At 42.8% G+C, this 11,527-nt stretch overlaps 1 protein-coding gene across 1 annotated transcript; it reads left to right on the top strand.

Moving 5' to 3' along the window:
- Positions 1 to 1,135: 1,135 nt before the first annotated feature.
- Positions 1,136 to 11,019, top strand: ppp2r1ba (protein phosphatase 2, regulatory subunit A, beta a). The gene is made up of 15 exons (XM_063203959.1): positions 1,136 to 1,225; positions 2,100 to 2,190; positions 2,822 to 2,922; positions 3,898 to 4,130; positions 4,517 to 4,664; positions 5,108 to 5,263; positions 5,553 to 5,667; positions 5,803 to 5,873; positions 6,032 to 6,166; positions 6,666 to 6,839; positions 7,309 to 7,369; positions 7,962 to 8,116; positions 8,382 to 8,524; positions 8,888 to 8,979; positions 9,595 to 11,019. Exons 1-15 carry the CDS (start codon positions 1,148 to 1,150, stop codon positions 9,609 to 9,611), a joined length of 1,770 nt encoding a protein of 589 aa, XP_063060029.1. The 5' UTR covers positions 1,136 to 1,147; the 3' UTR covers positions 9,612 to 11,019.
- The last annotated feature ends 508 nt before the right edge of the window (positions 11,020 to 11,527 follow it).

Raw genomic sequence — 11,527 nt, forward strand, 5'->3', positions numbered from 1 at the left:
ATCATCGTTCTAATATCTGCTTCCTCCACAAATGTATAATGCGCTACTCCTCCTAGGGCTTTTGTTATAAAGACACCATTCCGACTCTAAAACAACCGGCATGGTTTAGAGAGATGTTAAAGCACGCATTGCATGTCCGTACTTCTATTTCGTTGTTTTGCTATTGGCGATTTTGTGCAACTTTTGGTCCCCGTAGGAAACAATGGTGGAATGTTCAGGCAGTGATGTCACCCGGCTCTAGAAACTAGAGAAAAGGTTTTTCAACCATAAAATCGGAACAATTTCACCTATAAACTTTGTTGGAACTTTGTTAGAGAGGTCAGGAATCTGACTGGTGCAAATGTCATTTGCCACAACTCTATAGTTTTTGAATAACAGCCATTTAAAAAAAATGAGTAATTGTTTTTTCATTTTCTGCGAGAATGCAGTCTAGTTTATCTTGTCACACCACATTTTGAAATTCAGACCCGGTATTACCAATAAGCAGATTAGTCAGTTGCCTAGGGCCCCACCAAAATTGTACCCAACAGTCAACCCTGCCTTGTCTGGCTCTTGCCCTACCTGTAGTTCTACGCAGCTTTGTGAGCTCCACTACTAGTTGGAGCTCCACAAGGGGGCTCCAGAGCTACACAGAGAGGCTAAGCCATGCCAGGGTAAATAAGTAATTCTAAAGGGCCCCATGTCTTGAGGGGCCCCAACCAGCTGCTGTGCGTGATGTGTGCTGATACACAACAGGGAGGTGAGATTATATGACAGCAGGACTTAAATGCCTGTCTGAAAGTGTAGAGCGGGTACGAACAAACAATCTATTGTCAATGAAAGCTACTATGTAGGCCTATAGTAAAATCACCTTTACAAACTTTGAGAATAAAAAGCCAACAGGCAATGCAATCAATGAGAATGACCTAAAGGAGCGACTCACTTTTGTACCATCACGCACAGTGGCTTTATGAGTATGTTTTTAGTAAACCATCTTGGGCAAGGCACTATCCAAGTCATCATCATCATCATCATCAAAAAAAACTGTCACTGCAGCACTGTTGTTATCATCTGCGACTCTCTGCTGCCACCCAGTGGAATATGCTAAATTAGAATGAGGTGAAAAACACCGCAGGAAGTAGGTTACCCAGTTGCTACATTATCCAAGATGGCGGCGGCAGATGGAGATGATTCTCTGTACCCTATTGCTGTTCTCATTGATGAACTACGCAATGAGGACGTCCAGGTATGCTTGATATTGTAACGTTTCACCCGTTTGAATACTAAATGACTGATTTGACCGAAAAAAGAAACGTCCTCTGGGGCAGCGACCGGGCAAAATTCTTCATTGGCTATCATGCTAACCCGGTTAACCCGGTTTCTTCAGGCCTATGCATGTACATGCTAACTTCAATTTAGCATAGCTATCTAGCTAGCTACTCTACTTCAGCTTGACCCTCAATATTTGTTTTACCATAGTCTAAATGTTGTTTAAAACGGGTAGCTTTTAAAAATATGGCTTCATTGATGCAAAGTCGCATTTCAATGTCTGTATGTGCCTATATTGTTTGAGTAACCGGTTGGATGAGTTTTCAGCAGCTAATCGCTTATCCTGGCTAACCTAGCATGTTTCTGCTATTGTAGACCTATGGTTTCAAAAGCAAGTAAATATTGGTGACCTTTGCGGATTAACGCTATAACACGATCTGTAATACTCATTTCCTAGAAGCCATTGGCTTATATTTACTTGGACAGCGGTCAGGGTTAGTAATACATCCCATTCTGCCTGTCTGGGGAGCCGCTCGTGCTACTTTGCACATTGCCGTGATTATTATTCAGTTAACATTGATTACTGCGTTGAACTTGCATGAAATGTAATTCCCCTTCAATCCCCGCTCTGGTTATACATCTACGTGTGGTCTTAGTAACCCTCTAAAATTGTGCGGTCATAAGATGGTGTGGGCTTGGTTTGGCGTCTGTCACCCATAACAGTTGGCATGGATACTTGGCTGATAGCCGCTGGTTCCCGCAACGTTAGTCAATAGATAAGGCATTACGAGATTACGTGCATACGTTCGGATACATTACTTAATACGTTTGCTTGTTTTTGCACCTTGCAGTTACGCCTGAATAGTATTAAGAAGTTGTCAACCATTGCTCTGGCTCTTGGAGTGGAGAGAACCCGCACCGAGCTTCTACCATTCCTGACGGGTAGGTGTGACTGAACTACATTATGATTCCCTCTCTAATGAAACGCCTGTCTTGTGGCCTTCCTAGTGGCTTGAAGGGTAAGGGCAACTAGTCCTTGCCAGTGACATCCGCAGGGGTTGGACAGCTGACTGCTGTTTTACAGTAAACAAAGTTCTGGTTGACTGTCTGTATGCATAATGCCAATCATGGTGTGTACGTGTGTGTGTACGTGTGTGTTTTCCGTTCCTTGTCTTGTCAGCTCTAGTTCGAGACGGTCACTGCTCAATGTATCAGATATTTACTACTATATGACACTCTATGTCTGCAGTTTGCGACTTTTATTTTAGACAAAAAAAAACTGGTCAGTAAACAAAGGAGAGTGCATAATGCTTTTTTAAAATGTATAACACGCATTGAGTTGGAAACATTAATTACAGGCTTATCTTCTAAACTCCCAGTCGGCTCAAGCACAGGGGCGGCGGCATGCACGAAGTCTCATGTGTGTTCAGTTGTCTGTGCACACTGACCCTCTGTGTGTGCACGCGTGTCATCCCATTCAACACCTCACAGGAGTGGGGAAAAAGGAGTCTTGCTGTTGTTTTCCATGGGGTCTGTCACCTAACTGTCTGTGCTTGATGTCTTCTTCCTCCAGACACCATCTATGATGAGGATGAGGTGCTGCTGGCCCTGGCTGAGCAGCTGGGGAACTTCACCATGCTGGTGGGAGGTCCAGAGTACGTCCACTGCCTACTGGTCAGTATTGCTGTGATGTCTTTTGTAGATCATCTCATAACTTAAGTTGTGATAGGCCACCGCTCATCTGTTTAGAAGGTGCAGGATTCAGTAAAAAAAATTCTGTATAAAAAGAAGACAATCCGCACACTTCAGGTCTATTTTTGTGCAAAGAAGTCTAGACCTGAAGTGTGCAGATTGTCTTCTTTTTATGTAGATAATTTCATAACCTTGCTTTGGGTAAAGTGCAGCTAGAAGTCTAGGCATCTTCTAGCGGGCAGGTGCCTTACAGTAGGACGGTGCCAGTGAAAAGGAGGCGCTGGAGTACACTGCAGCTTTAACTTTTTCCTTTTTATTTATTTTGTGAAATGAAGTGACTAGTCTGCCCCTCCTTTCCATTGATACTCATAACCCATTAAATGTGTGGTTTTTTGCCTCTGTTTAGAAAACAGTGATAACAAAGACTTACCCCTTTGAGGAGTAAGGAATTTCTAGAGGTTCTTCTAGAATTTTACTGGAACACTCTACAGCTCCTATAGACGTATGTGTTAAAAATCCCGCAAATACATTATGACATCATAATGAGAACCCAAAATTTGGGCAAAATTCTAATCACATATTTGTGATGGTACTCCTCAAAGGGTTAATGAATCAGTTTGATAATTTTCTATACAAACACATTTTCAGTTATTGTACTGCTGCTACATTACCACACCTAATTGTTAGTACTTACCACTGGGAGCAGTGTTGCCAAATGTATGATGGTTATCGTATTTGTACCATCATTTTGTCCATTTTAAACATGATGTATGATCATTTCAGAGCTGCCATTCAGTTCATTTAGATGCCTTGAAACAACAATTTGGGTCTTGTACAATAATGTCCTCCCTCAAAGCATCCAAGAGCAATAATTTTGAGGTTTTGATACGATAATTCAGCATTTTCCATCTGGCATCATCAGTGACTGTGAGTCTTCTTGCCCCCTGCGTCCTGTAGCCCCCTCTGGAGAGCTTGGCCACCGTAGAGGAGACGGTGGTGCGGGACAAGGCGGTGGAGTCTCTGCGTAAGATCTCCCATGAGCACTCGCCTGTGGACTTGGAGGTGCACTTCGAGCCCCTGGTGAAGCGGCTGGCCAGCGGGGACTGGTTCACCTCCCGCACCTCCGCGTGCGGCCTCTTCAGCGTCTGCTACCCCCGCGTCTCCAGCACTGTCAAGGCTGAGATCAGACAGTAAGGGAGCCATCTTTTTATCTAGCCATTTTTTTATTATTATTATTTTTTGAGATTTTTTATATTCATCAATCTGGCCTCTGATGTGGCGGCCTATTAAGTTTGACAAGGTCAATATCTGCCAATAATGGATCTCTTGTCTGTCTGTCCATCACTTTCTAACTCTGTTATTGATTTGAGTATCTCTCCATATTATTAATTTGCCTTTATCTTTTGAAGTCTGTATAGATTTCATATTTTGTTCATTTTTTGCAATGATGGCATGTTGTATCTGGCATACCATGTAGTTTATTGTATTAGGTGATGGAGCACTATGTTTGTCCAAAATGTTTTTTTGAATGCGTCATTTTTGTGATGGTGTCTAAAAAATGTGTATTTGTCATCAGGCACTTCCGCAACCTGTGTTCTGATGACACCCCCATGGTGCGGCGCGCGGCGGCCTCCAAGCTGGGCGAGTTCGCCAAAGTCTTGGAGCTGGAGTACGTCAAGAGTGACATCATCTCCCTCTTCACAGCTCTGGCCTCTGATGAGCAGGTGAGGCCTTAGTGGTGCACTTTACCGACATGTCATTCATTATGTGTTAACTTGGTTCTTGTCGGTCATCTTGGGCTCATTGCAATACCTTTCAAAATTTAGTTGTGCTACATGTTTGGGGTTTCATTTTTTAACCTCCATATTGGTGTGTAATTCTTTGTAAACAGTGTGTAATTGTAACCCATAGCATACTAAAGCTCTTATTATTGCACAGACCACGTGTCTGCTCTGAGCTGTGTTACTTGGACGTGTTGCCCAGTGTTGCCTTCCAGTGTTAACTGCTGGTTACCCAGTGTTGCTTGGTAGTCACTGTGATTCACCATGTTTGTGTGGTGTGCTGGAGTCAGTGCGGCCGCTGTATTCCTTTTGTCGCCTGGTTATCTCCATGTCTGCTGCTTGTGTTGCCTGGTTATCTCCCTGACTGCTGCTTGTGTGCTGTGCAGGACTCTGTGCGGCTGCTGGCTGTGGAGGCGTGTGTGAGCATCGCCACTCTGCTGCCCCAGGAGGATCTGGAGAGCCTGGTCATGCCCACCCTGCGCCAGGCCGCAGAGGACAAGTCCTGGAGGGTCCGCTACATGGTGGCTGACAAGTTCTCAGAGGTCAGTGGGCAGATAGCTTTTAGATGGTTTGGTCACTAACCCAGTTAAGTTAACCTGGGGTAATGAGTAGACGTACTAAATAGGCCCATAGGCCACTATTACTGCTAGAAGGTATACCACTTTCTTTTATGTTCAATTTCCATGACAAGTTCCTAAACATGCTTTTCCACATTCTACCAGTTGATTTCTAATTTAAAGCCTGCTCAAGTCAAGCAGTTTCTCCTTGATGATGTATTGTGTGATGTAAGAGGGTATTAAATTGTTATTGTGTGCTGTCTTGCTCGTGCAGCTCCAGAAGGCTGTGGGGCCTGAGATCACCAAGAACGACCTGGTCCCAGCCTTCCAGAACCTTCTGAAGGACTGTGAGGCAGAGGTCCGCGCTGCTGCTGCTAATAAAGTTAAAGGTCAGTGAATCTCGTCGTTAGTCTTTCAATGGGGTTTGGTTTTTGTTTTGTTTTGGTTGTTTAGCCAATTTTTACTTGTTTTGGAATGTCTTTGATCTCCATACTAATTGTTTTCTCTCTTATTCCAATATCAAGAATTTGGTGAGAACTTGCCTGAAGACAGCAGAGAAACCATTATCATGACTCACATACTGCCCTGTGTAAAGGTAAAGAAAACCCTCTCCTTCAGTTTCTGGTTTTCCTGGGTTTCCTGTTTTCTTTAGCCTTGAAAATAATTTCAAGAAGACGATATTATATATTATATTAACTTGTGGTCACCTGCTACATGAAGTGGCTAATGTACAGAATTGCTTTTGTTTTTTAGGAACTGGTGTCCGATACCAATCAGCATGTGAAGTCGGCCCTTGCGTCTGTCATTATGGGTCTGTCCACTATCCTGGGTAAAGACAACACCGTTGAGCATCTTCTACCTCTCTTCCTGGCACAGCTGAAGGACGAGGTGAGCAAGCGAGATGAGTTTTCCCTCATGTAGATGTCAGTAGGTTAGTGGTGCGCACATCCCAGACGCAGGTGCATGACAAAAGGCCAGATTACTGTAAAAACAAAGAAGAATGTCCACACACTGCTCCCGTGTTGCTTTTTCATTTTTTTTCTCAAGTGAGCGCTTTCGAGCTAGTCGCTCTTCATCAGACTTCAAATGATGTAGATGTCAAATCTTCTGAATGTATCCCACTGAGCTAGTATAGTTAATTCATTGGTTTGGCCGGCACCAGCCATTATGTTTTCCCAATTGTGACCATGCTCGTTACGATGTAACCACCTAAATTAAACCCTTCTCATAAATCAAACACCACTGGGTGTATCAGATTATGGATCCAAGACACACTAGAAAGAGAATGTGGTGTTCACAAAGCTGTATAATCTTGCGGTTTTCATCTTGTGAGGTTGTTGTATTTAGGCAGAGTCAGCATTGTGTTAAGCTCTCTGTTGTGTTTTAGTGTCCTGAGGTGCGTCTGAACATCATCTCCAACCTGGACTGTGTGAACGAGGTGATTGGCATCCGTCAGCTGTCCCAGTCTCTGCTGCCCGCCATCGTGGAGCTGGCGGAGGACGCCAAGTGGCGCGTGCGCCTCGCCATCATCGAGTACATGCCCCTGCTGGCTGGACAGCTGGTAAGTCCTAGGTGCACTGCAGTATGGGCCACCATGACTTGGATGTGGGTTGGTTTTAGCCGCTTGTGTACATATTTACTGCTACAAAGAAGGTTCTTTTTTTCGGTTCTGCAAATTGATTGTTTTTGTTGGCAACATTTAGCAAAAGGCTTTGAGAGGATTTCTGTGAGAATTAGTATGTTTACATGAGGCATTTAATTCGGAATTAACTGACTTAAATTCTGTATATTTGAAAACCTCATGTTAACACCTCTTCATTCGGAATTAAAGGAAAGATCGAAGCAAACTCGACAGAACTATTTCATTTGGAATGATTAATTTGGATTTAAAATAGTCATGTAACCGTAGCCATTTTCTGGAACGATTTGAGAGTTCACCAAGAAACATCTCATGAGCAGAGAAATGCGCGCTCTATCTGCTTACTTGGTACAAGATGTTCAGTCTTTTTTTAATTTGTGTTTTCTTACAGGGTGTGGAGTTCTTCGATGAGAAGCTGAATTCCCTCTGTATGGCATGGCTTGTTGACCATGGTGAGCACATCCTCATCTTTAGACATATGATCCATTTTGCAAATTTGAATCATTTGTGTTTACCTGTCTGGTCTATGTTTGCATTGCCTGGTACAGCCTCAGTGTTTGCCTACATTATCCAGTAATCATCTATGGACATCTAAGTTTATGTTTGTGTTTCCTTGATTTGGGATTGACCCTTACCTCGATCCACTAAACCAGTGAATGGCAACCTGGATTCAGATGCTACAATCCAGTGCCACATGCCAATTTGGGCATTTTTAGACATGTATAACCAGGTCTTTTGGAATATGTGGAACTGGATTGTGGAATGTGAGTCCAGATTGTGGAATGAAGAGGTGGATTGCACTCAGTTCTTCTTCCTTTTGTATTTTTACAAGGCAGCAGAAAAAAAAAGTGCTGCCACGTAAAAAAAATATTAAAAAGAATAGCCAAGAACAGAACTGAGTGCGATACAACTCATTCCATCGTTTATTCTAGTGGAGACGCACACCACAGCAAAGCACGGCATATTGAACTACTACATCTGAGTCCAGGTTTCCATCAAAGGCATTATTGATTTTAACATGGCTGCCACCTCCCCTATCTGCAGTGTATGCCATCAGGGAAGCGGCCACCTGTAACCTGATGAAGCTGGTGGAGAAGTTTGGGGCAGAGTGGGCCCAGAACACCATCGTGCCCAAGGTGCTGGGCATGGCCAACGACCCCAACTACCTGCACAGGATGACCACACTCTTCTGCATCAATGTGAGTCTCAAGTGGAAAATTGTGTCAGATGTATTTGATAAAATGCCTCTATTTTACTATATTGTTTTCTGATGGAAGAGCTTATAATGACAAAATATATTTGTGTAAAGACACAATGAGGATGGTGATGGGTCATAATGATGACGATATTATGATGACGCTTAAATAAAATGTGATTGGGTTTTTTTGTAATAGAATGTATTTATAGTATAGTAGAATGTATTCACTGACTCATTTTTTTTTTTATTCTATAATTGTGTGTCAGGCCTTGTCGGAGGCTTGTGGGCAGGAGATCACTACCAAACACATGCTGCCTGTGGCCACGAAAATGGCCACCGACACAGTGGCTAACGTCCGCTTCAACGTGGCCAAGACGCTGCAGAAGATCGGCCCAGTGGTGGACCCCAAGTAAGGGACTGGTGTTTAACACCTTCCTTGGGTTTTTAGAAGGGTTTACTCGTAGTGATTTCACTGCTGTTACTGAACTCATTTGTGGAAGAAACACTTTTTTTTTAGTAGGTTCAATAGCAGTCTTACCTGTAAAGTACTGTGTGTACCCGATTGAATTGTTCTAGTTTGGTTGTTCTTTTGTTGTTGTTTTTGCTAGAAGTGGTTTGTTAAGTGTGGCACTTCTGCTGAACTTCTCTGCAGCATTGCAGAGAAAACACAATTGGCTTGCATAGAAAGAGGTCCAAGTGCAGTAAATGCAATTGTCTAAAGATCTCTCTCTGTCTCTCTCTCTCTCTCTCTCTCTCTCTCTCTCTCTCTCAGCTCCCTGCAGACGGAGGTGAAGCCGGTACTTGAGAGGTTGGCCACAGATCCAGACATCGACGTCAAGTACTTCGCTCTGGAAGCCATGAGTGGTAAGACCAACGAGATTTATATTCCTTATTTAATTATCTATGTATTAACTATTCTATTTATAGATCACCTTTTGTGCAGTTTAAATGTTCACATTTCAGTTCTGAAGTTCTGGCTTTTGTAATAGCACTTGTAGATTAATTGAATTGGCAATGTTCTTCTTATTCTTTGTCAATGTTGTACTCAGCAAAGGTTACATTACATTACCGGCCGTCACTGTTCAATACACAATGCCCATAGGGGGTGTTCCTTGCCCTGCTCTGTCGGTTTGGTCCAAGTCTTGGCTCTAAAAGCACATTATCCATTAAGGCCTTGTGTAGCTGTAGAACTATTTGGCTTGTGGTGTTGTTTGGGCCACCTTTGAACCGCTTCTTCTGTTTGCAAAGTACGCCCAGTTATCGTCATCATTATTATCATTATTATTATTATTATGTAAGGTGAGACGCTATGTAAGACATGACCTGTTCATTTGTGCACATAGAGGCAGCTCAATATGCTTCATGAAAATAAGAGGAGGAAAAATGCAGCATGAGATAATGGATTGGAATGCAGTGTAATGATTGATCATTACGTAGAGATGATGAAATTAAATGCACCAACTCTTTGTTTCTTTTCAGTTCTGGCCCTGAACTAGTGGAATTGGCAGAGCCGAATCTTCAGCATCTAGCTCCGTTAAAAACCTCAGTGCTGATGGCAGACTACGATCGTTAACGGTGGGACAGTTGAATCCAACGCAGTGATGCAGAGGCAACAGATCTTTTTAGAGGGGATGTGGGGCAAACTACTTTTTTTTTTTCCTTTTTCCACTGTAATCTTCTCTTCCTCACTGAGCCCTGTCCTTTCTCCTCACTGACTTATACGAAAGAAAAGAAAAGCACTACTCTCTCTGGTTACATCCTCGTCACCAAAGCAGACTGACCATCAAAGTTCTGATGTCCTTCTGAGCCACCTCCTTCCTCATTGTCCTCTTCCCCGTCCCCGAGCTGTACTCTTAACTGACCTTTTGAACGTTCCTCTTGCACTTCTCACAGTGGCACTACTGTACAAACGTATAGCGTCACGAGTGCATCCAGTTTCAAAGTTGAACAAGTTAAACAAAAAAGATGAATCTTTTTTATAGGTAAGGTTACTGGCTTTACTATGAACTGTAACCCTAGTGTGTGTTTGTCTGTAGCTGAGAGTCTTCTACCTGGCTGGACTTAAGGTGTCCATTGCCTGGTGTAACTCCACTACAGCACAACACAGCACTGTGCATGAATAGAGCATGGCTCAAGACTGCATACATGCATACATACACCCATCCCCTCACCTCACCTCACCTCAATCTCTGCCACTGCTGCCAAGTGACAACAATACAGGAGATGGCAGAGTGGGCTTCTAATGCCTCCAGAGTTGCAGCCTGTAGTAGTCTTTCCTCGCATAGATCCACGCATTAAACATAGCTATTCTCTTTAAGGGACCACATCAACCCCCACCCACATCACATCCTGATCTTACCTTACCTGCTGCATACAGTATATACCGTATACTCTGTTTATGTCCCCCATCACACACTTCCCTGGCCCATTGCTATAGTGTGCCATTAATTGTGCATCACACACACACATGCTACACGCACACATCCTCCTTTTTAGTTTTCCTTCTTTTCTTCTTCTCTCGTAAAGACCTTATGTTCTTAAAAGAAATGTTCTGTATGCTGACTTTTAACTTATCATTTGTTGTACAGAAACAGTTGCATGGTTTTTCTCATACTGTTGAATCTGGCCTCGATGCATCAGAGGGTGAGGGAGGGGTGTGTGTGTGGGTGGGATGGGGGAGTTCACTGACATGCCGGGTTTGTTTTAGATGCTACATGCAGTACACGACGGTGAAACACAGGTTTCAAAACGCAAACCGGCATCAGCTGTAGACATGTAACTTAACTGTAACTTGTTTTGTCATTAGAATGTGTCTCGTTTGTAAATGAACATGTTGCACCTCTTCCATTCTGTCACGAGGCAGGGAGATGATTTGGGAATAATCAATAAATAACACTGAAATAATTCGCCATTTTTTTTGTCTTCTCTTCAAACTTGCTTTTTTCCCCCAAATGTGTTGGCATTCAATAGGAAAGTAAATGGTTAGTTGGTTATTTTGCATTTTTAAATATATTTTGCATTTTAAAAGGAGACATTTGTTACCAGACATTTTTAATGCAGAAGATAATATTTATTAAAAGATATTTTTGGATATTTTAAAAGATACTTTTAGGCACATGCAGCAATTCTATGCCACTACTTGTATGTTTGACAAGCTGAAAACCGATTCGCTGTTCTGAGGGTTTGCTTATGGCTTAGGTCTGATGCCCTATTAGGCTTCAAGAAATGTATGGAGCTGGATCAGACACATCCAATGAAAAACAGGTTTTACTGAGACCTACCTCTTACCCTATTACATTACATTTAGAAGACACTTTCATCCAAATCAACCTATAAAGAGGACATGCTGTATAGGCGAGTAGGGAGTGTTCTACATTACTTGTATACTGGTGTACTCTGTGCTAACCCCTTA

Source organism: Engraulis encrasicolus, chromosome 7 (assembly GCF_034702125.1).
Source record: "Engraulis encrasicolus isolate BLACKSEA-1 chromosome 7, IST_EnEncr_1.0, whole genome shotgun sequence".
In the NCBI taxonomy this organism is placed as follows: domain Eukaryota; kingdom Metazoa; phylum Chordata; class Actinopteri; order Clupeiformes; family Engraulidae; genus Engraulis; species Engraulis encrasicolus.